At 39.1% G+C, this 25140-nt stretch overlaps 3 protein-coding genes across 4 annotated transcripts in view; all 3 read left to right on the top strand.

Moving 5' to 3' along the window:
- Nucleotides 1-19887, top strand: part of LOC135731533 (E3 ubiquitin-protein ligase TRIM39-like) — a 32444-nt gene extending 12557 nt beyond the window's left edge. The window contains exons 1-7 of one of the 2 annotated variants that reach the window (XM_065249588.2): nucleotides 10138-10256; nucleotides 14245-14669; nucleotides 15109-15204; nucleotides 16312-16545; nucleotides 18466-18607; nucleotides 18895-18921; nucleotides 19004-19887. In XM_065249588.2, coding sequence (XP_065105660.2) covers nucleotides 14268-14669; nucleotides 15109-15204; nucleotides 16312-16545; nucleotides 18466-18607; nucleotides 18895-18921; nucleotides 19004-19560 — 1458 coding nt within the window. In that variant the 5' untranslated portion in view covers nucleotides 10138-10256; nucleotides 14245-14267 and the 3' untranslated portion in view covers nucleotides 19561-19887. Of the gene's footprint in view, nucleotides 1-129; nucleotides 364-732; nucleotides 875-10137; nucleotides 10257-14244; nucleotides 14670-15108; nucleotides 15205-16311; nucleotides 16546-18465; nucleotides 18608-18894; nucleotides 18922-19003 lie in introns of those variants that run through there. The other variant, XM_073811780.1, reaches the window with a different exon arrangement.
- The window catches only part of LOC135783434 (E3 ubiquitin-protein ligase TRIM39-like), an 83049-nt gene that overhangs the window by 27926 nt on the left and 29983 nt on the right, over nucleotides 1-25140 (top strand). The gene's annotated exons all lie outside the window — the stretch shown is intronic.
- LOC141280711 (pyrin-like) lies at nucleotides 3090-5513 on the top strand. The gene is made up of 2 exons (XM_073811783.1): nucleotides 3090-4041; nucleotides 4128-5513. Exons 1-2 carry the CDS (start codon nucleotides 4002-4004, stop codon nucleotides 4661-4663), a joined length of 576 nt encoding a protein of 191 aa, XP_073667884.1. The 5' UTR covers nucleotides 3090-4001; the 3' UTR covers nucleotides 4664-5513.

The following is a 25140-nucleotide window of genomic DNA, read 5'->3' as shown; positions in this document are numbered from 1 at the left end:
AAAATATCAGTGATGGTGTTACTAGATCTTAGATAATCATAGGTATAGGTAAACATAAATATGAGTGAACATCCGTGACATCTGAATCTATTGAAAGACTTATTGAAATGATCACTTATCTCTTCACAGGCTGAGATAAACAGAGAGCAGACAGAGATAAGGGAGGTGTTTACAGCAGTGATGGATGTTTTGAAGAGAGCTGAGGAGGAGCTGCATGCTCCTCTAGAGGATGGAAGAAGGAGTCTGGATGAGGAGATGAAAGTGAAGGCGCAGCAGGTTCACAAGGACATTCAAAAGTATACAGAAATCATCGACCGTTTGAATCAAACTAAGAATGAAGAAGACGACATCATCTTTCTCCAGGTCAGACACTAATATTGTATACTGTATATTCACCCGAAAATAAAAAATGTACTTACCTTTATCTCATGTATTTGATCGTTACCAGAAGTCAATGTTTATAATTGAAACGTTTGAAGGATGAATATTATTCGGACACAAACTCATCATTTCACTTCGAAAGACATTTATGAACCTACTTGAGCTTTAGGTTCATATCAAGCAACTTTATATGAAAGTTATAGGAAACAGATAAATATCTCACATGCTCCACCAAACATAAATCCTCATCAGTCTTTTAGTATTGCCAAGCAATGGACAAATCAGGTCTGAAATAATATATACATATATAATGTGTAATGTAATGTTGTAATGTTTTTGTTCTTCTTTCAGTCATATCCATCTGTGCCTACTGAATTCAGAGATGATCTGAGAGTTTCTATTGACACTGAACTAAACTTTGGCTCCATGAGAAATATAACCACATCTGTTTTGACTTCTATTAGGACTCAACTGGAGAATCTTTGCTCTTTTGGTGAGAGATGATGATTATTGACAGTAGTGATGTGTTCAATGTGGTTTATTCAACTAAATATCACTTATAGTGTCATGATAGTGTTTTACCGGTTTGAAAAGAGAACCTGAGAGGAAACTGGCTCGACACAAACACTATAAAACCTAGTAAACGTGTTACAGTAGGTGTCGCCCAGCCAGCAGCTCTACAGATGTCTGTCAACGAGGAACCACGAGCTAATGCCCAAGAGGATGCAACACTTCTCGTAGAGTGAGCTCTTAGTTTAAATGGGCATGGGATGCCCTGCGTTTGATAAGCAAGGGCGATTGTGTCCACTATCCAGTGAGACATCCTCAGCTTTGTGACAGCTTTCCCTTTCTGCTGACAACCGTAACAGACATAAAAGCTGATCTGAGATCAGTCAACGTACACCGGCAGTGCTTGCAGGTCAACCCTATATCACGAAAATGCGTGACTATTTCACGCATGGACCAGCGTGACAATGTCACGCTTTGCCGCGTTTGAGCGTGAGCATGTCACGCTTTGCTGTTTGTGTCACTGTCACGTATTGGTTACTCAACTTTTTTTTCCTATTTTCAAACCATTGTCGCTTCGGTTTAGGGTTAGATTTGGTGCTTGTGTTATATGTCACTTTAAGTATTTGTCACTTTAAGTATTGGTTTATAAAAAAAAGATTCAATACTTATTCTTTTATATTTTCTAAACTTTAACCAATTGTCACCTGACGTTGGGGTTAGAGTTTGTTTAGGTAAGGGTGTCATTTTATGTAAATCTAACCCTAAACCGAAGCGACAATGGTAAGAAATTAGGACAAAAAAGTTGAGTAACCAATACGTGACAGTGACACAAACAGAAAGCGTGACATGCTCACGCTCAAACGCGGCAAAGCGTGACATTGTCACGCTGGTCCATGCGTGAAATAGTCACGCAATTTCGTGATACTGGGTTGTGCAGGTTCACCACCTGATACCTGAAAAGAGCGGTGGGAACCTTGGGGATGTGGCCTGGCCGGGGTCTCAGTGTTACGTTGGAGTCAGCTGGCCCATACTGAAAGCAATCGTCGACCCTAAATGCATAGAGGTCCCCTACCCTCTTAATAGAGGCCAATGCAATGAGAATCAAAGTTTTCATTGTTAGAAACTTGACACTCACGGACTGCAGAGACTCAAAGGGAACATCCTTTAAGGCTTTCAGCACCATGGACAGGTTCCAACAGGGGTAGAGGGGGACCGTGGGGGATTTAGCAATCATGCACCCCTTAAAAATCTAATAACCAGGTCGTGCAGACCCTCTGACCTACAATTTATCGAGGTATGGTGAGCAGATAAGAGAAGAACACCAGTCTCGTGGACGGTGCTTGTGCTGCAGCAATAGATGCAACAGGTGACAAGAGTGCAAACCACCTTGGCGATTGATATACGCAACAGTAGCAATTTTGTTGGTGCGAACGAATACATCCCTTCCTCGAAGCTCTTTGACAAGACGAACGAGTGCAAGATATACAGGCCACAACTCGAGGCAGTTGAAGTGCCAGTGCAGTCCAGACCCTTGAGACCGCAAGCCCATTGTATGTGGCCCCCCCTACCCCGTGGCTGAAGCATCTGTGCATACTACGGCATGCCTGGAAACCTGTCTCAGAGGCACACCTGCCCGGAGAAAAATGGGTCTGACCACAGAGTGAAAGTGAGATGGCATGCTGGTGTGATAGTTACACGGTGCTGGCCACTGTGCCACGCTCTCCCCGGGACTCGGTCATGAAGGCAGTGCTCAAGTGGTCACATATGAAACAACCTGAGCGGTGTTACGGACGGGTCTATGACTGCAAACCGATCTTGGGAACGGATGCATTAAAAAAAATGCTTTTCTGCGTCAACAACTAGAACTGTACTTCGTGAAGTGCACAGTTCAGCGAGCACAAATCCAAGATTGGTTGTAATCCACCAATTTTCTTGGATACTATGAAGTAAGGGCTTTAGAACCCAGACCTCATCTTGTCTAGAGGAACCTGCTATATCACGTCCTTCGCCCGCAGGAATGTGATCTTGGCATGCAGTATGTGCACGTCTGCATCTTTCATTGTAGTGAAGCTAATGCCTTTAAATTTGGGAGTGTGCTGGGCGAACCGAATCGGGTAGCAGCCGAGTCGGATCATGCATAAAAGCCAACGCGACCAGCTGGAAACCTGTTGCCAGTCGTGTGAGGGGAATTAACGGAGCGGAGGAGATTTCCGGTGTGTGCACTTTGGCCACACGGAGAAAGGTGTTGTGTAATGTGACCCTCACCTGCCTCTGCTGATGGGTGGCTGGGCAGGTGAGACTTCATTGTGAGGGACCCAAGCTGCTTGATGCACCTGCTGGCTATAGAGGAAGGGAGGCTGGCTAATCCTGGTCATAGTTCACAAGTTCCTCAGAAGACCTGGAGAGATAGGGGAACATGCTCTTATTATATGCTCTAATTATATGCTCTTATTCTTTTTTTAACCTTTATTTTTACAGGCAAGTCATTAAGAACAGGTTCTTATTTTCAATGGTGGCCTGACAAGTGGTATAACCACTTAGTGAAAGGGAAGTAGGGCTAAAATAAATACAAAACGTTAAAAATACCTACAGGTAGCTTCTCGAAGTAGATTCTATTAAAGAGATGGAAATCCACGAGCCTCCGCTGTGGTGCTGTCCGTCCAACCAACTTCACCACGCAGTGTATCCCCATGAGCAAAGAGAGACCTTTTCAATTGCAGTTGATCTGCTGGCTTTCGAAGCGGAAAAAGCTGATTTGGTATTACACCCGATGCACATTTTATACTCACACAGCGGGGCGGCACCAACAGATGCAAATACCTGCATGCCAGGTTCTTTGGCGTTTTAGTAGCTTCTCGAAGTAGATTGGCCTGCGAAGTGTGTTCCCAGTTCGTGGTCATAACGTGAAATCGTACTGATCAACTGAAAGGGAACTTACAGTAACACTTAATTACCATAGTATGTTAATACATTTATTATACTGTATAGTAGTATATATCAGAATATTAAAATACAGTATATCGGTGCAATATTACATCTGATAAATGCATCATTATTATCATCACTGTGTCATAGTGCTCCCACAGTTCTTGTAAGAATAAACTCTTTAAATGTTTTTTGCAGAAATTATAAGAATTCAGAGGTTTTTAGGTAAGAATAAAAACAAATGAATTCCTAAATCATTATTTATGAAGCTTTCAAACTTTTCTTTAAGTGAGATTCTTCTCTTTCCACAGTGGATGTGACTCTGGATGAAAAAAACGCACATCCAGCTCTGGAAGTGTCTCAAGATGGCAAAACAGTAAGAGGCAAAGCAAACGCTCATGACATTCCGGGCGGCCCAAAGCAATCCGATCTGATGGATGGAATCCTGGGAAATCTTCAGATCAAGTCTGGAAAAGCATTTTGGGTAGTGGAGGTGGGACAGAAAACAGGCTGGGAACTGGGTGTAGTGAGAGAACATGCAAACAGGAAAGGAAAAATCTTCTACAAACCCAGTGAGGGTTATTGGGTCATTGTGTTCTGTGATCCAAACACGTATGGAGCTTTTGAAGAAAAACCAATTCAGCTGCATCTCTCCACCAAACCTCAGAAAGTGGGAGTGTTTGTCGACTATGAGAGTGATCTCATCTCCTTCTATAATATGGACGATCTGTCACATTTGTACACATTCACTCAGTGTAGATTCAATGGAACCATCCGTCCATATTTTAACCCTCATCCCAACAAAAATGTCAAAGATGCAGATCCAATGATCATTTCTTTTTTTTAATCCAACTGATATGTGAGAGGTTTAACATATACAGTAAATACCTATATATATACATGACAATTAATATTATGAAACAAAGTATAGTGTATCAAAGTATCATAGTGATCAGGGTACTGTGTGTAGGGTTATGGTAATAATGAATAGAGGATATATTTGTATGTAATCATATATTTTGAAGTGATGAGTGACTATTAGAATTGTATTCTAGTCTTCTTTCTTTATATCTAAAGCTATTAAAATGTTAAGTGACTTTTCTCTAAATCAGGGTTCTTCAACGTTTTTGTGGGCAGGGACCCCTTAGATGAGAGAGGCATGGAGCAGAGATCCCCTGCACTAAATGTGTAAAACAGAGATATTAAAGTAAGCAGTAAGGTCCAAGAGGCTGCATTTTTGTATTGGGCACAATGCAAAGTGGAGTAAAGTACAACTATTGACCAATCAGAATCAAGGACTGGAACTGTTTTATAAATAGAAGCAAACCATACTGTCAAAGCCATACTATATCAAGACAGTACATAAGCACTATTATTACACCGTTGTTGTACATGCATAATTTTCTGTTTTTTTAATTAAAGTATAGTTTCATTATTATTTTAAGGTATTTGCAGTGTAATATATTTTTCATTTTACTGTGTGATGCACAATTACACATTTATCTGAACCTGGGCTTTCAGTTTATAAAGATGAAGACTGGCCATCTGGCAAAACAGGCAATTTCCCGGTGGGTCTATGTACTTTTTGGGCCAATACATCTCATACTATTTTTGTCTGACTAGCCCATAACACTTGTACATTGCGCATCACTGCCCCTTTCTTTCTTTGCTGAATTCATTGATGGTGCTGCAAGGCGCGGTGGCGGTGTAATGCGTTTTATTTTTTAAGTTCTTATGACACCTTATCAGCAGCCCATTAGTTATTTTTTATTTGGCTAGCCCAATCACATCTTAAAAAAAACAAACTTTTAGGGCTCTTTGTCAGTGTGCATATGTCAAAAAAGTTATTAAAGACGAAGAAGATGTGAGTGGACCTGGGGTAAGCAGAACTGCTTTTAAAACACTGTCATTGGATATCCCCTTGGTAAAACTCAGTCAACAACGCAAGTGATAGACCAATGGCTGTTTGCAAAATGATGGCGATAACACTGCAATAAAATACAGTCTGTGCAGAGTTATTACCCTTATGAAAAATCACCATGGTTTTATTGTGGTAAAAGTGTAGTAACCATGTTTTTTTGGTGTATTAATTACTATCAGCAAAACCATGGTTTTACTACACTTACCATGGTTATTTTGTGGTTACCATGGTTTTACTACAGTAACCATGTTTTTTTTGTTTTAACTGTAGTAAAACCATGTTTTATTTTCGTAAGGGTAGGTAGCTACAGGGGAGGCATTTGCAGTTGCCATACCCTAGCATTCAGACAAAACAGCAGAAATTAACAGGCTATAATGATGCTCATTATATATAATTCTTTATATTTTTAGAAGAACATATCTGAACATTGGTACATTACTAATAGTGATAATTTACACGTGTGTTCGACATGTGTGTTCCACCAGGATTACAGCCTAAATTCAAATAATCTTAATCACAAAGTGCAAGTTGTCAGCCTTTAATTTTGCTGAGTAATGTCAACAGAGTAGAAACAACTAAGATGAACAGGGCAGATACAAGTATTGCAGTGTACACTGAAAAAATTATTTACTGAGTCATTGAATTTACTGCATTTTCTTAAAGTTAAGTGGTTGAAATCAATTTTAGCTCTATTTAAATAAACAAATTTAGTTAAAAGGTAGTAAAGTAAATTTGTTAATATTGATTGCAACCGCTTACCTTACAAAATTAAGTAAATTCAATGAATATTTTTTTTCAATGTAGGGAGTACTTTACAAAGGTTTCATGACATCAGAAAAGTTAAATTCCTATAGTATGTAACTTTCAATTGACATGCGTGTTATATGATTAAGTCTTTCTTGTCCTATTGTTGATCTCAGTCAGTTTTTTATCACTGACAACTTTGAAAAAGAATGCAATTCAGTTGCATTTGTGACCAGTCACGGAAAGTAGGGACACAAGTCGGATCTGGGGCATTTTGAGTTATTCATAGATTCTGAAAGTGCAGTTTCTAAGCTTTCTAACGATGTGTAACACATGGAAATCTGATAAGATTTGGAGAAGTTGTGGCCATTTGAATGTAACACATTCAAGAAAGAGAATGCTGAGAAATTTGAGAAAGAAAAAAGTTAACACTCTCCCTTTTCCCTGGCTGGAGAGACAATAGGGCTCATTTACATCTCATTTAGCTAAGACATACCCCCTGTAAAGCCATTTTGAGATACATCATATGTAGTATTTTATTACAGAAGTCCGAATGAACAACATGCAAAAATAAACAGGACTTTTACCTTTGTGGGGATCACAAGTCGAATCCAGTCTGTTTCAGATGTTTGAATCATCCAATGATTTTTGTCCACAAATGTGTATGCGTATAATCCGTGAAATATAGATATAGTCTATTGTTTACATCAGATTTCGCTTGAACTTCTGGTAATACAATATAATATACAATCTGAGGACTATTTACATCGTAACATGTAAGGGTATATCAGATTACACTCTGGTATTTACGTTCCGTCAAACACATGAACCCGCCTTCAAATTTTGTATTTAAAAAAGGGACGTAGTATAATAGATAATCCAAAAACAGCACTGTCGAAAACGTGAAAACTTTGATTCTCATTTTCTTGAAACTTGTGCTGCCGACTTGTGTCCCTGGTTTCCGTGACGGGTCACATTTGTTACTGGTATAGTTAAAAAAGCCTCAGGGCAATGTCAACATTTGGGAATACAGTGTGAATGTTCCTTTTTGGATTAGTTGTAAACACTTACCTGCTGATTTAGCATCTGTATTCCTAATGTATTGCCTAAAATGTTCGAATTCATCAACTAAATCTTCTTGTAAGTCACAACTATATTTATTTTGAAGCAATGATGCATATGAATGAATTTGTTGGGGCGAGAGTTCAGTGATCTTGTTAAACAATCCAAATGTGTTGTCCAGTTCTTTGTATGCCTCACATTTCTTGCATTTCTAAGTTAATCAATGATGACATTAAAAACATTGACAACAAATTTATGTCTGCCTGACATTGCAATGTCACAGTCTAGTTCTGATGACTCGTCTGCTTGTTTTTTTGTGCCACCTGGTTCTCTGTGTGTCTGCTTGTAGTTTTGTGTGACATTTTCTTTGCTCTCTCCTCAAACATGCCAAACTGATCACAATGGCCAGCGATGAAGTCTCTAAGTCATAAAATGAGCTCATGTGCTTGTTAGAGATTCATTTCCACTTTTTGCAGGTACTCACTGACATGCTGAAATCGCATTTGAATGGTGTCCCACATAGTAGTAACGAAAGCCACAATATTGTACATTTGGTTATGGAGGGTTTCTGCCTCACTGCGTGTAGTCATATTTTGGTTTTAGTCTTCCGCAATTGTTTTAAGAACCATGAATCCATTCATAGTTTATATACAGTGCATGTACTGCCTGGGATGTGCTGACCATCTTGTCTCTGATAAAGATTTAATTGTTTCCATTCTCCCTTTGTCATTGTACTGTAGACCAGCAGTTAGAATTTACCAACACCAACTAGATTTTGAGAAAAGGTTGAAAAAAATCTGAATAAAAGCAAAACAAATATCTGTCTCTGGGCAACAGTTTACTGTATTTACTTCGACTAAGTTTAAAGAATGAGCAACACATGACTAATTGTAGCATTACTGTGCGTTCACATCAGATGCGGAAGAGGCAGCTAAAACGCTCTATTCGCGCATAGTTGGACGCTTGGACATATTGGGCACTATTTTAACGATCTGAAACGCAAGCGCAAAGCGCAAGTGACTTTGTGGGCGGATCTTGGGCGCTGTTGCTATTTTCCCGGAGTGAGAAATAACTCTTGCGCCAGGCGCAAATCAATAAGGGGTTGGTCTGATGTAGGTTCATTATTCATAGATGTGGTTTGGGCGTAACGTCAAATAAACCAATCAGAACGCTATCCAACATTCCCTTTAAACGCAAGGGCGCAAGTTCCATGGCGGGTTGCTATTATTTTGACGGATTTACCAGGCGCACGCCAGGAGCAGTTTTACAGCCGAGGAGACCGACGTTCTTGTTGGAGCAGTCAAAGACAGAGAAGTTGTTTTGTATGGGGATGGGAGAAACCCGCCCAAATCAGCGTAGGTTAAACAGGCGTGAGAGGAAATAGCCACAATTGTCTCACCAGGCGGAAACCCCAGGACATTGCGCCGCAAGCGCTACAATGATGTCAGGAGACGGGGAATCTCAAGCTTGCCAGCATAAATCGGGCACGCCGTGTAACGGGAGGTGGATCTGCCTCTAGACAGGACCTGACGCCAGCAGAGGACATCGCTGCGTCCACCCTCACCGCTGAAAGCCAAGAAACGCAAGCAGTCCAACCCCAAAGTACACTTACAAATCAAATTCATATACATTAAGGTTTCTTATGAAAACATTTTAAAAATTATTTACATAAAATAAACGTAATACAGCCACACAACAAACTTATGAAAATATTTTAGCCTAATCGTTATTTGCATGATAATTTTTTAACGCAAAATAAATAAAAACTATCACCACAATGCTCACCACAATGTTTTTCCTTATCTCATGGTTTAATATTTTTTATTGTAACAATTTATGATTTGCAAAAATAACTGTTGAATCTGTGTCGATTAGATAAGCAATGTGTGTGGCCGTTGTGCACGCTATACATTATGGTCAAGCATGCGCCCTTAAAATAGCATAATGAACAACACGCCACTGACTTTAGACTATTTTTTTCTGGTCAGTGGCCATTTTTTGTCAAATCAACATATATATTTGTTAGTTTAACTTAACTTATTTTATAAGTTATGTCAACTTATCACAAGCCAAAACTTAAAATAATAGCAGGTTGATTTGCGAAACCAATTTCATACTGCATTTTTTACAGTGCAGGTTTGAAAAGGTTAAGATTAAACATCTTTTCAACTGCAAATATATATACTTATAGTTATATATTTTATACATACATTTTATGCTTTATACAAACTTTTATATTTTGGCCAGGAAATATATATATATTTGCTGTATGGGTTGTAAAATTAGAAATGTATATGTTGCCCCTGAAATACATTTTCGAATACGTTAATATACGAAGGCTAAAACTAAATACATTTTCAAATGTAAAAATATATTTAAGTAAGCTTAACTTTCTATAAAATGTATTTAGCATTTTTTTATCATATGATTGGTTTTGGCTTTTTTCTAGTAGTTTCTGGGTTGAACCACTAAAATGTTTGTGTTTTTTCTGCATACATTGATTCTTTATAGTGAACTTTCTGGAAACAAGAATTTGAATAATTTGAATGTGAATAATGAGGGGTGTGTTTTTTGTGTGTGAAGATGAAAGTAAACGACACTAGAGAGGGATGAACACTTTAAGGAAATGAAACTTATGTGAGCAAAAATAAAGAAAAAAGAGAAGATACCACACACATATAGCTTTAAGAAAGGAGTACACACCTTCGAAAAGGTAAGTCTGATTTCTGATTCATTATGCATTACTTTTACTACACTCTTAGAACGGATGACACAATGTGTTTAAATTACAAATAATGTGTTAAAAGCTGAACACAAAAAGATGTGTAAAAAATTAACATATACTTTCTAAGGGTGTATAGATTGTACATTAAATTTAGGAGTGTGTTATGTGTAAATCTGGATTCCCTCTGCACTGCAGTGCAAGATTGTGAATTTCTTATGTCAATCTAAAAACTTTAATGGATTGATTTCACTCTTAACCCTCAAATGATCTTCGTTTTCTGTTTACACTGCTGGCAATATGACTGCAAACTGAACGCATAATTGTAAGAAAAATATAAATTTTAATAATACAAATAATATATAATTTTTTTGTTTACTTCTCATCTATACAATAAAGCTGTGTTTTGGGAGATTTGAACCCTTTTGTACCCATTTACCACTAAATCCCTCAACTACACCATTAGCTTGCCTGAAAGATATACATTTTTAGGAAAAATTCACATAAATTGTGATCTAAATTTTATTTAAATTGTTTTTAGATATTGATATAGGTGTTGAATTCAGCCATCTTTTTAAACATAAAAGAATTACAGTTTAGGAAATAAATCATTTTGACCAGCAGATGCCCATAGAAACCTATTCATTTTACTGGATGTGGCCAACTGCTCACATCACTACTTTATTATTTTGTGAATTTATGTTTATATAAACATTAGTGTATACATTAGTAAATACACAATGATGCCCCCCGCTGCACGCTAGAATCTCAGGAAAAACAAGCCGATTTCAACCGCAAAATGTACACTTTTAAATATACAAAAACTGCTATCTCAAACATAGAGAGGCTTCTTCGTGATCATATTCTGCAATAAAATGAAAATCACAAATTTTGAAAAAAAAAACTTTCTTTCTCATTATCTCGAAAGTTGTGCTGCCGACTTGTGTCACTGGTTTCCGTGACGGGTCACAAATGGTTTTACTGGGCCACCATAATGTGCGGAAACCAGAAAAGGCTTTGTCAAGTAGCCATAATGGACGCCACAGAGCGCTGGGGTCGGGTGGAGGGTCCAACCCGATGTTGTGAATGGCTGGAGAAAGCACAACTACCATCTAGGTGATCTCTCGTCCAACACACCCGAGGACGGGGCAACCAAGTCTTCAGCCACTAAATAGAAAAGCTCACCCTGCGATGTTGCAATTGATAACTTTTACTCGTGTATATAAATTCCAAAAAGTAACCAATAGACAGCTATAAAAGGTGTTTATTAATAGCCAAAGGAACTTCAGCGGTTGCAACAGTCAAACTGTGCAATGAGCAACCGGTAGGAAAGAAAAATCTGACACAGATTGCCACATTGAAAGCCTAGCTCACCCTTAAAGCTCACTACAGCATCTGTGTGCGCCGGACCAGCAGGGGGAGCAGCTAAGGAAGCTCTCGGGGAGGTCTCATTCTTTAGAGAAAGACCGTGAAGCTGCAGTAAGCCTGTCCCGATAGAACACGCTCTCTTTGAACGCCGACCAAGTGTTGGAGTACCCAAGCATCAGCAGCACCCACGGCTGTGAGAGTGAAAAGGTATTAACCGCACACAGTAGAGCATACACGAAAAGCATCGTGTATGCAGGAAATTCGCTCTTTTAGTGTCTGCTGAACGCCCAGGGGCTCTTCAAGCACTTATCTGTGCAATGGACCCAAAAAAAGAGACAGCTGATTACGCCATCACACCAACAGTCACAGAGCAGAAGAATCTTCGGGCAATATGTGAGACACACTCATCAGAATTGGCTCCGAAGAACTAAAAAATAAATGAAATCACCTCCCTATCAACTATATGGTGCACTATATCGGGTGTCGGCCATTTTGTAGTGATGTCCGAAACCTGAGTGAACAACTTCATTCATTACATTCGTTCATTCGTTTTTACTCACAATGCACTATCATTTTTAGGGTACATTCGATGTACACTCACTCACACTATTTTCCATGATACAACGGGAGACGAACTTGTACTGGAATCAGCTAAAGGGTACTGCTGATAGTAAACACCTAAAATGTATGTTGTTGTCAGTTATTTTCAACTTTAAAAATTAACAAATTAAAAATAATAGCAATATCTTTTACTTAAAATATAATATCCATTTTATACACAACAAATAAACAACAGTAAATAAATGTGACAAGCAGTTTGTTCTCTTTATTATCAACTAATACCATAAACATGACAAATGTGACAGACAGTAAGAAAGTAGACTTTATCATTTCACAGTACAATCAATAAAGACACACAGGTGTAAGGGTTTATGAAGAATCTCTGCGACAGCTCTCTGACGGATGGTATTTACGTCAGGGTCCGAAATTGCTCACTCATTTTCATTTGCTTCTTCCCCAATAGTGGACTGAATTGTCATTCCCTATATAGGGAATAGTCAATGGCTGAATCCGAAATCGCATACTTACTGTGTAGGTACTGAATTTCACTGGGTACCTACTTAACGTGCGCTAAGGCAGTATGTACGTTCACGTTAAGTATGGACAGCATTCGCCATGTTGACGTTATCATGCGACCTATGACGTAGTAGACTTGTTCGAGTTCATGAGGAACCACAAGAATCGACAAGAGATTGACATCACAATACCACGAGAGCAACGTGAAATTAGAGTTCTCCGTGTGATTTCTGGAATCGCTCTCACGGTACTTTGATGTCATCCACTTGTTGGTTCTTACAGCGGTGCATAAACTCGAACAAACCTAATAACAGACATGAAAACGTATGCGTGTGTATGAGGGACAGATGCACTAACATCTGATTGCATCAGTAACCTTAAAACTCTACTACAGTCTCTGTCAGTGTTACAGATATATTACATAATTTTGTAGTGGACAAAATAAGTAAAACAAGCAAATTGTAATTTAATATCTATTGTCAGATGACAGCTGTGCTTGAATACAAACTAGACAATGCAGGCAATGTGATTATATACATTTTAGTGAAGCAACCTCTTGTATTTACTTAAAACAACAGGAAACATGAATAAAAAATGAATGAATAAAACCATCACAATAAATGAAAACGTATAGAAGTGAATCCCATACGAAACAAAACTTTAATCAAATGTATTTTCCTAACAAACCATCACATATTTACTGTCAGCTCAACACAGCTGTGATAATTCTACAGCTTTATTTTGATGAATCAACTGAGCACTTTGTGGTATATCCTGGGTCTGTCAGGGTGCTGAGGAGTCCTGTGTAACGTAGGGAAAACACCCGATTGGCTGGTCTCCGGTCAATTGCTTTGCTTTCCTGTGGCATCATGGGAAAGCTGGGATAGAAGTGTCCATCCGATGCACGCTTCAGAATCTGGGCGGACTCAGTAGTGCATCCGGGGATTTCTCGCCTACTGATTTTATGGGTACTGAGGATTCGGACGTACTACTCTGTTCACGTGCTGTTTCCCCTACTACATTTTCAGTAAGTAGGCGGTTTCAGACAATACTTAAGTACATGTGCCTCTGAATCTCGCGAGTAATAGTCCAAAATCCCGCTAATTCTCGCCTACCCTTTTACGTATACTGAGGTTTCGGACATACTTTTGGTACGCCTACTGCTTTTTGCCTACTATATAGTACGGCAGTATGCGGTTTCGGATTCAGCCAATGAGTGAACGAGGGTTGGCATACCAGTTTAAATATGCATTTACTGCCACCTACTGGACAGGAGTATGAAGCGCGGGTATGGAAGTATGCAGTTTCCGGCTGCACAAGTTCTCGCAATAAATGCAAAAACATGATATTATTTACTGATCCAGAGATATGAAAAGTGACTATTATTATTGCTTAAAACGTTGTAATTTATTGGTAAAAAAAATGTAATGCTTTTCCAAACTTACCTTTCTTTCCTTTTGTGACTTTGTTGGGCTTAACCCCGTAATGCTTCCATATTTATTATTATCATTATTATTATTATTATTTGTCTTAGGTTTAACTGCTGACACAATCACAATGGCTACAGATATCTCCCTCCAACTTCAGTGCTGTAAAAACCTGGCTAAAGACTGCCTTGAGGCTCTTCAGCAGATAGCCGACCTGAATCTCTTCCATAGTAAAAGTGCTGAGATCCCTTGCAACATATGTGAGGAAAGCCAGACCTACAGAGCTGTGAAGTCCTGCTTGACCTGTTTACTCTCATACTGTGAGCATCATCTGAAGCCGCATCAGTCTATGGAGAGGCTGAAGGGTCATAAACTGGTAAATCCAGTGGAGAGATGGGATGAGAGAGTGTGCAGTGTCCACTGCAGACCCCTGGATCTCTACTCTACTCGAGACGAACGCTGCATCTGTGCCTTATGTGTGAAACCTGGTGTAAATGTCATACCTGTGGAGACAGAGAGAAAGACCAGAGAGGTATTACACATTCATAGATTTTTTAAATTGAATTTTATAATGCATTTTTAACAATTAGAAAAACGAGCCTAAACCACTGTAAATATTGTACAAAAAATCAGGGTACCTGGTAATTATCACATTGTGGAAACCAACTGTTCCCACAAAGATTGGAATACCAGTATTTTTGTGACCTTGTGGGGACATGTTGAGGTTCCCATGAGAAAAAAAGCTCATAAATCAAACAGAATGATGTTTATTATTATTATTTTACAGAATGATGTATTATTATTTAGTAGCAGAAAGTTTTCTATGATGGTTGGGGTTAGGGGAAGGGTTAGGGGAAGGGCATATAATAGAATAAAATAGAATAAACAGTTTATACAGTATAAAATGCATTACGTCTATGGAATGTTCCCACAAAACATGGAAACCAGAATGTGTGTGTGTGTTTCTACAGGTCAACCGGCAAAATACTGTTAAAAGGTTGGAAAGTATGATCAGTCAGAGAGAAAAGAAACTTGAGGACCTTCAAAACACAGTGTCAAAAAATCAGGTCAGTCCATGTCTCTTAACATATCTGCGTAGAGACAATATACTGTAGAATGAAATCTGGATGATTGTGTGTGTCTTCATGTTTCATATCATACAGTAAAGCTGCTGGGGGATTTAAATGTCATAGATTTAATCTGTGCAGAGACCTATGGAGGGGCAGGTGCTCAACATATTGAAGGGGCACATGGAACAAAGCTTATTTAGATAATTTTTTATTCTTATTCTGTTCTGAGGAACTTTTAGGAACTTTTTGAATGATAATGAAAATATAAACAGAATTGGTCATTTGGATGATAAGAAAATAAATATTGTAATAACAATAATTCAAAGTATAAATAGTCAAATAACATAAAAAAGACCAGACCCCTTGATGCTTGTGCAACTTTTCTCCCTCAAACCGCAAGAATCAAGTCAACATGCACCTTTGTTTAAATGTGTATTGGCAGTGTCCACCCTACAATGAAAAAATCCATCCTCTCCTTTTTAATACCCATTAAATCAAAGCAGTCCCATTAGACATGTCATTTAGATTCTCTTGTTAATGTGATATCACACTGATAAAGCCCCGCCCACAACCACTGACTGACATTCTCTGATTCAGGCAAAATATCAGTGATGGTGTGACTGGATCTTAGAAAATCATAGGTATAGGTAACCATAAATATGAGTGGACCTTCATGGCATGTGGAGTCCCACAGGGCTCAGTTCTTGGGCCGCTTATTTTTGTATATGAAATGCATATCTGCAGCTATGCAGACGACACTCAGATGTGCCCTATCACCCAATGACTGCAGCCCAATTTACTCCCTTTGCCTGTGCATTTATGAAATCAACAGTTGGGTGTGTCAAGACTTCCTCTAGTTAAACAAAGACAAAACTGTAATTTTATCTTTGTTTTTATTGTGATCTCTTATTTTTACAGATTTTTCTCTTTGAAATGATTTGTTTCTATGGAAAGCACTTTGAATTAGGTTTGTGTATGAAACATGCCATAAAAATAAATATTCCTTACCTTGCCTAAATTTACTTTTGGAGATTGGTGGATGTGTGCCTGAGTCTGAATCTATTGAAAGACTTCCTTGAAAGACTATCATTGATCTCTTCACAGGCTGAGATAAACAGAGAGCAGACAGCGATAAGGGAGGTGTTTTCTGCAGTGATGGTTGCTGTGAGGAGAGCTGAGGAGGAGCTGCATGCTCCTCTAGAGGATGGAAGAAGGAGTCTGGATGAGGAGATGGAAGTGAAGGCGCAGCAGTTTCACAAGGACATCCAAAAGTATACAGAAATCATTGACCGTTTGAATCAAACTAAGAATGAAGAAGACGACATCATCTTTCTCCGGGTCAGACACTAATATTGTATACTGTATATTTAAAGGAAAAGTTCACCCAAAAACAAAACATTTATGTCACGGAAACCAGTGACACAAGTCGGCAGCACAACTTTCGAGATAAAGAGAAAGTTTTTTGTTTTTGTTTTGCAGAATCTGTTAGTTGAGATCAGGAAGAAGCCTCTCCATGTTTGAGATAGCAGTTTTTGTATATTGAAAGCGTACATTTTGACATTGAAATCGGCTTGTTTTTCCTGAGATTCTAGCGTGCAGTGGGGGGCGTCATTGTCTGTGTGTATTTACATATTGGATAAACGGCTTTTGTTTGTTTTGTTTTTGCCCCCACCCCCAAGGGAACAGCGTGGTAACTTAATAGAGATACTTTACCCAAAAATGAAAATAATTTCAATAATGACCCTTATGTCATTCCAAAATCAGAAGACCTCTGTTCATCTTCAGAAAACAGTTTAAGATGTTTTAAAGTTAGATTTAGTCCGAGAGCTTTCTGTCCCTCCATTGAAAATCTATTTACGGTTTCCATGTCCAGAAAGGTAATAAAAACATCATCAAAGTAGTCCATGTGACATCAGTGGGTCAGTAAGAATGTGTTGAAGCATCGAAAATACATTTTGGTCCAAAAGTAGCAAAAATTACGACTTTATTCAGTATTGTCTTCTCCTCCGGTTCTGTTGTGAACCGCGTGAAGTCACATGACTGCAGTGATGCAGCTGATGTGTTATCCTCCGTTTTATCCCCCTATGTTTGCGAAGTGGGTTTTTTTTTTCAAACTTAAAAAAGCGTGCGTCTGCCTCAGACTGTAAACAAAGCTGGGATGCCAGGTAACACATCAGCCGCTTCGTACATCAGCTGCATCACTGCAGTCACGTGACTTCAGTCTCGTGCACTCGGTTATAAAAACAACAATAACTTTTTTTGTTTACATAATAAACTATTATTAAAAGTTCTTTATTTTCTACATTTTTAGGAAACTGTCTTTTTACATTAATTTTTTTAATAAAACGTTTTTATTTCAAGCATTGTATGCTTGTTTGAAATATTTAATAAATAAACATTAATAGCTGTCTGTGTGTTTTTTCCTTATTTTAGAATTACAATGATAGGATTATGCACTCTTTCATTAAAAAAAATAATCGTGAACATATTTACAGTATAAGAGAGTTTACCTTATTTTTAATTCAATGTACATAAGAGTTGCCTATACAGTTTTATCTGTAGATGCTAAGACAATTACCTGTTTGCAAACTTTTTTTTTTGATGGCACATTTTCCTGACCTTTTTGACCTGAGCCACACACCCTGTAAAGCTCCACACTGTAAAGCACAGGGGGGAGATTTACAGGGGGTATGGCTTATCATAATGATATGTAAATGAGCCCTATTTGACACCAGCAGCAGGGAGAGGTGAAAACTGCAAAACCTTTATAGGCTGTTTTCCCACTTTAAGGTTTTTGGAGCGCCTACCTTCAAATGGCCAAAACTTCTCCAAATATGATCAGATTTCCATGTGTTACACGTCGTTGGAGAGCTTGGAGACTACACTTATAACACACAATACCTCAAAATGCCCCAGATCCGACTTGTGTCCCTACTTTCCGTGGTCGGTCACATTTACCCTCATCTCATGCATATGAGGCCAATGTATATAATTTAAATGTTTAAAAGATAAATATTACTCTAACACAAAGACTAGACATTTATTAACCTACTTAGGTTCACATCAATCAACTTTATATAAAAAGTTATATGAAACAGATAAATATCTCACATGCTCCACCTAACAAAACAAAAAAACCTCATCAGTTTTTTAGTTTTTCCGAGCAATGTTTCCAAGCAATATATATATATATATATATACAAGTAATATTTCAACATATATACTGTACACTGTGTAATGTTTTTGTTTTTCTTTCAGTCGAATCCATCTGTGCCTGCTGAATTCAGAGATGATCTGAGAGTTTCTATTGACACTGAACTAAACTTTGGCTCCAAGAGAAAAATAACCACATCTGTTTTGACTTCTATTAGGACTCAGCTGGAGAATCTTTGCTCTTTCGGTAAGAAAATGATGATGATGATGTTTGACAGTAGTCATGTATTGATTGGGGTTTACTGATATAAATATCACTGATAGTGTCATGGCATTTTCAAAGTAACTTACAGTAGCACTTAAGTACCATAGTATGTTAATACAGTTATAATACTGTATCACAGTATATATCAGAATATTAAAATTCTGTATATCGGTGTAATATTACATCTGATAAATGCATCATCATCATCACTGTGTCATAGCACTGCCACAGTTCTTGTAAGAATAAACTCTTTAAATGTTTTTTTGCAGAAATTAGAAGAATTCAGAAGTTTTTAGGTAAGAATCAATTCCTGAATCAATATTTTGGTTTATGAAGCTCTCAAATTTTGCTTTAATTGAGATTCTTCTCTTTCCACAGTGGATGTGACTCTGGATGAAAAAACTGCACATCCAGCTCTGGAAGTGTCTCAAGATGGCAAAACTGTAAGAGGCAAAGCAAACGCTAATGACATCCCAGGTGCCCCCAAGCAATCCGATCTGGTTGATGGAATTCTGGGAAATCTTCAGATCAAGTCTGGAAAAGCATTTTGGGTAGTGGAGGTGGGACAGCAAACAGGCTGGGAACTGGGTGTAGTGAAAGAAAATGCAAACAGGACAGGAAAAGTCTTCTGCAAACCCAGTGAAGGTTATTGGGTCATTGTGTTCTGTGGTCCAAACACGTATGGAGCTTTTGAAGAAAAACCCGTTCAGCTGCATCTCTCCACCAAACCTAAGAATGTGGGAGTGTTTGTCGACTATGAGAGCGATCTCATCTCCTTCTATAATATGAATGATCTGTCACACATTTACACATTCACTCAGTGTAGATTCAATGGAACGATCCGTTCGTATTTTAACCCTCACCCTAACAAAAATGTAAAAAATGCAGATCCAATGATCGTTTCTTCTGTTAATTCAACTGATATTAATATGTGACAGGTGTAACAAATACAGTAAATGCCTACATGACAATTACTAATATCATGGAATGTAGTATAGTGTTTCAAAATATCATGGTGATTGGAGGACTTCTCGTGGGATTATAGTAATTTGTATGAAATCATATTTTAAAGTGATGAGTGACTATTAGAAATGTATTCTAGCTTCCTCGCTTTATATATAAATCTATTCAAATTTGAAATGACTTATGTTAACACTCTAAATTGCATGGGTATGAAATGAGCTCTATAAATTCTTGGCTAAGATTTAAGTAATATTATTGGTTGGGTAAAAATGTAATGTTTATTTTTTCTGAGGCTTGTTCTCCAGAGTCTAAATAAATATATTTAAATCAAACCACCTTGTTCTCAGAAAAATTTGCATATTTTTCCCCTTACCTGGCACAGCTCTTTTTGAGTGGGGGGGGGGGTTGAAAAGGTGATGTACACTTTCAAATTAATATAACTCTAATATAACTCCCCATGCTGTTTTAGCCATAATACTCTCACCATTTACATTAAGACTTCAGGTTGGCATACAAAAAGTCATCCCTTCAGCACTCTATTAATAAAACACAATGAATGTTTTTGAAGTAGAATTTCTGTGTGAGTTGAAACTCACAATAAACTGAAGTGCTTTGACTAATCCTGTGTCATTATATCTGTAACGTGCTGAGACTTGTGGTAGAATCCAAGTGCAGAAGTTTATAAATAAAGCCAGGCAAACAAGACAAAAGGGTAATCCAAAGACGTAATCCAATATACAGGCAAACAGGTCATAACATAAACAAGGCAACATGAAACAATAGCACAAACAATGGCAAGGCTTGGTAGTGTACTTTACAATTGACAATACTTCGCAATATGACTGAGAGAATGGCATGGAATTATACAGAAGGAACAGGAAGTGAAAACAGAAGCAAAGTGAATGTCTAAAGTCCGGTTGGTGGAGAGGGTGCCACCTGGTGGTAGGATGAATGGATGACAGATCCCCACCCCTAGGAGTGGATTCCAGACACGCCTATACAGTTCTGGAGGGAGGTGGAGAGGAGGCAATGCATCCAACTGTGGGTGGGCAGGCTGGTCAGGACCGTGAGGCAGTGAATCTAACTGTGGGTGTGTAGGACCATGGAACCATGGCAGGGCTCGGCAGTGGTGCAGAGGGGAACCAGGGCAGTGGAGAAGCAAGGGGCCTCAGCCGTGGTGCAGATGCAGACAGTGGCAGTGGAGATGCAGAGGGCTTCGGCTGTTGCTCTCGGCCTTGTCCCTACCTACCCCGCCCAAGAAAAATACTTAGGGGAGCATCGGCATCAGGCGTATGAGACCACAGTAATCCTTATGGCACTGGAAACCAAGGTAGCGCCGGTGGTGCTCTGGACAGAAGAGAAAGAGCCTGGGATAGCCAGGTTAGAAAATGACAGGTCATTCGAGGCAGATCATATTTTGAGTTCAAGAACAGTCATCTTGGGCCAGGCAGAAAGTTCATAGTGTTCATGAATGGCCATAATGGAATGGGCAGAGAGTTCAGGGTTGGCCATCTTGGGCAGGACAGGGAGTTCATAGTCGGCCATCTTGGGCAGGACAGTGAGTCTATGGGAGTCAAGCATGGCCATCTTGGCAAGGGCAAAGATTCTATGGGGCTTCAGAATGACCACATTTGCTGACCTACAGGACACAGGGAACTCAGGGGAAACCACCTCAACCTCTACAAGAAACTCAGGGAACATAGAAACAGGCCTTATGGTCATGACAGAAAATTCTGGAAACTTAGGCTCAGCAGACTTGGTCGAGAAGAAAAGCTCAGGAGACTCTAAACCTTCAGCAGAAATAGGAAGCCCAGAGAACTCACGTGACTCTGGCGATTCTCATGACTCAGTTTCATGGGCTTGAGAATCATCATGTCACGGAGTGACTTTCTGAGGGTGGAACCAAAAGTAGGAGAAGAAGTTCCGCCCGGACCTAGATGTGCAAACACTCGCCACTTCCAGAAACCCGAAGCAACCAAAACTCAAGCGATATCGACAGCGGGTGTGTTAATGAACGTGGCGATCGCGTATTGGGCAATTCGGACGGCGTGAGGAGTATAAATTGGGAATACAGGAAGTAGTCGTTGTTGTTTTGTTGAAGGAGCACCACGGGCGAGACGGAGTGTTTGGGCGTTTGGAACAGGGTGAAGTGGATATCTGCATCTTGTGAATTCGCTAAGCGAACTGGACGACTTGGATACGATTATCGGATTATCAAGTATTTTGGAAGAGGGTTATGCTTACCAGTTGTCTGTTATCACTGTCCCGTTGGCTGGAAGAGAGAAGCGGGCGAGTCGGCCCCGCAGTACATACCGGGTGTAGCCAACCTACCTGAACTTGTCCACTGCGATAACATCGGCCGGACCAGGCCCAACGAACTGCAGCTTGGAGATTGTAACCCCATTCACCCTTGAACGAAGCCAAAAGGTGATGTATGGTTTTCCCCATTTATGTGCTAGAGACAGTGTCATTGACAAGGAGTGTTTAGTGTTTGCCGTTCTTCGTCGCCCAGTATAAAGGTCCAGTTGCCCTGTTGAATACCTACCTGTTGCACAAGCTAAAAGCTACTTACCTCGAATTGGCCCCTGTACGCCCAGTGTAAAGGTCTAGTTACCCTGTTGAATACCTACCTGTTGCACGAGCTAAAAGCTACTTACCTCGAATACGCCCCTGCACGCCCAGTGTAAAGGTCCAGTTACCCTGTTGAGTATCTACCTGTTTTCACGAGCTACAGCTACTTACCTCGAACATGCCCCTGTATGCCCAGTATAACGGTCCAGCTGTCCTGTCAAATACCTACCTGTTTGTAAGAGCCGAAGTTACTTACCCTGAACACGGCCCAGCTATAGCTATTAGCCACGGACGCGTCCTTGTATGCTATCTACAACAACCCGGTTCCCTGTAAATTCAGCTGAATAGTTACTTACCTCTGCTTATTACACGGCTCTCTGGAATGCTTGATTCTGATTGGTCAGTTGAGACATTTGCAGGTTCGTTCTTTTCGAATAATAACCGCTCCAAAATAATAACGCATAGCCGGTACTACTTTTACGAGTAAGATCGCTCCGCGCCAATAAAGATTACTGTTTGTTTGGCGCCATCTTGTGACAAACACTGGACAACCACGACAAGACACAGACAGCTTACTGAGACTGAACTTGACAAAATAGAGCATGACAGCTACGAAGCCAACACACAAAAAATACAGAATGGGCATTAAAACTTCTCAAAAACTGGCTAAAAGAGAAAAAAATGGAGACAGACAAGTATGAAGCAGAGGATCTTAATAAGGTATTACGATCATTTTATGCATCTGTGCAAAGTTTCGCGGAAGGATAAAAATGTTAATTTAAAACAAATATGCCAATAAAATGTTTCAAATTCATATTCATGTCCAGTTTTTTTTCTTATGTGACAAGTAGCCGTGTAATAAGCGGGATAATGTAGAGTCAGCCGGTAGTTATCGGGAAATAAGCCCCTTCAGTGTGATACAAGACCCTCCGCTTCGCGTCGGGTCCTGATCACACTGTCGGGGCTTATTTCCCGATAACTACCGGCTGCCTCTACATTATCCCTTACTTCGCCAAACCCATTTCAAACAAAAGTTATCTTGTTATATTATTGTTACCTTATAGACTCAAGAATACATCCATTCCAGACATGGAAGATGCTCTGATTTGAATTTACAAGATATTTATTTTACTATCCTCTGAGTGAGTGACATAAAAGTCTACATAATCAAAAGAGAAGTAGTCTAAGCAAAAACATACACACACAGGGCCCCTGCTGGTCAAATGGGTCACACACAACTATAGTATGTGTGAGAATAGATATATTCTATTGTTTTCATTTATAATTGTACTTTGACAGCAGCACAAACTACAATTATACAAATATGCAATTATATATTATAGTTTATATTTCTGCATCTGTACCTGTGTAGTTAAAGGGGCATTATGTAGCTCATTAATTAAAAAAATCTTTAAGATAGAGTTTTCATTTGTATATTTATGAGCCTACCATAATGTAATAGAAAGAATGACACCTTGACTGTCCTCACGGTTGTCTCTATCAGCCTGTAGGCTCTTTTGTGTGTGGAGGAGTCGGGTCTGAATTGGCGCGAAAATTCAAAAGGTGATATCATGCGCATGCTCGTCTACTTGGGCGTTCCATATAGATGCGTACGGCAGTCATTAGCTGCAATCGTTAGCATGTTTCAAATTGACTCTGCATAAGTTTCATATATGCGCATATATATTATTATATATGTGCATATTATCTGCATATAGGTTTCATATATGCGCATATATCCACATATAGGTTCTTTCCATGTATGGTTAGGTTCTCAATAGTACAGGTGTTTGATTGATTTAATACTCAAGTAGGTTGTGTTCCTTCAAATAATAAATAAGTGCAGACTGCTCCACATGCTTTCTACTCGCTCTCGCTGTACTTTTATGTTATGATTGTTCTGCGCAGTGCCAACACTCGTGATCATCTGCAGTCGGGTGGCAGGGGCGTGGAGATGCTGGGATGGCTAAAAAGTCGAAATAACATTCTGTCTCATTTTGGTCAACGAAAATGAAGAGACATTTAGCTTAGTTTTTATTTTGTAAACCACTTTTAGCCTTATTCTTATTCGTCAACAATATTGCATTATACATTTTATTATAGGCATTGTCATATGACCAGCATTTTCGTTGCGTCTCGTCTCTTTTCGTCACGTTAAAAAGGTTAGTTGACGACTATATTTAGTCATACTTTTCGTTGACGAAAGCAACACTATGTGCACGTCTAGGATACTTTTCCTTGCGTCGATGAAAAGGGAGTATCTAAGCTATGTTTATAGTTGCTTTTTGTATGTGATTTAAAGCCGACATATCATGAAAATCTGACTTTTTTGCATGTTTAACATACATCTGTGTGCTATAACGGATAACAGGAAAAGGGCTTTTGTTTGTCATTGGGATTCCTGGATCATATTCCCCATGAGCTTAAGAGATGTAGGCAAAAGAAGAGGGGGCAGAGAGGAGGAGTCTGGGTGCACCTGCGAGCATGGAATATCAAAGCCACCACTTCCATTTATAATCCTCACAAATGTAAGGTCGATTAAGCACAAAATGGAAGAGATTCGAGCCTATACAAGGTACTGCTCAGATTTCCAAGAGGCATCTTTATTATGTTTAAAAAATTGTTACATTCTTCAGTACCAGCCTCTGCCTGTGAAATGGAAGGGTTCACTATGGTGAGAACAGAGCTCTGGTAAATGTGGATTTAAAAGAGGAACTATATTTTATGGCGTAATAGCACTTTTGGGAGTACTTCAACTCGCCTGAAAAGTCTGCTCCCCTTCTCCCTCTCATAATGGGAGAGGGAGGGTGTTACTGCGCCGAGTTGAAGTACTCCCAAAAGTGCTATTACGCCATAAAATATAGTTACTCTTTTAAATCCGCTTAGAAAAGCGCTACGTTTTATTTTGTACCACCAAACTTGCTTGTATAACTACTCGTCTTAAATAGGAAAAACGTTGATGTGTTTGGTCACTTCTAACT

This window comes from Paramisgurnus dabryanus, chromosome 2 (genome assembly GCF_030506205.2).
Source record: "Paramisgurnus dabryanus chromosome 2, PD_genome_1.1, whole genome shotgun sequence".
NCBI classification, from domain to species: Eukaryota; Metazoa; Chordata; class Actinopteri; order Cypriniformes; family Cobitidae; genus Paramisgurnus; species Paramisgurnus dabryanus.
The sequence above is the reverse complement of the archived record's forward strand: the minus strand, read 5'-3'. Positions and strand labels throughout refer to the sequence as shown.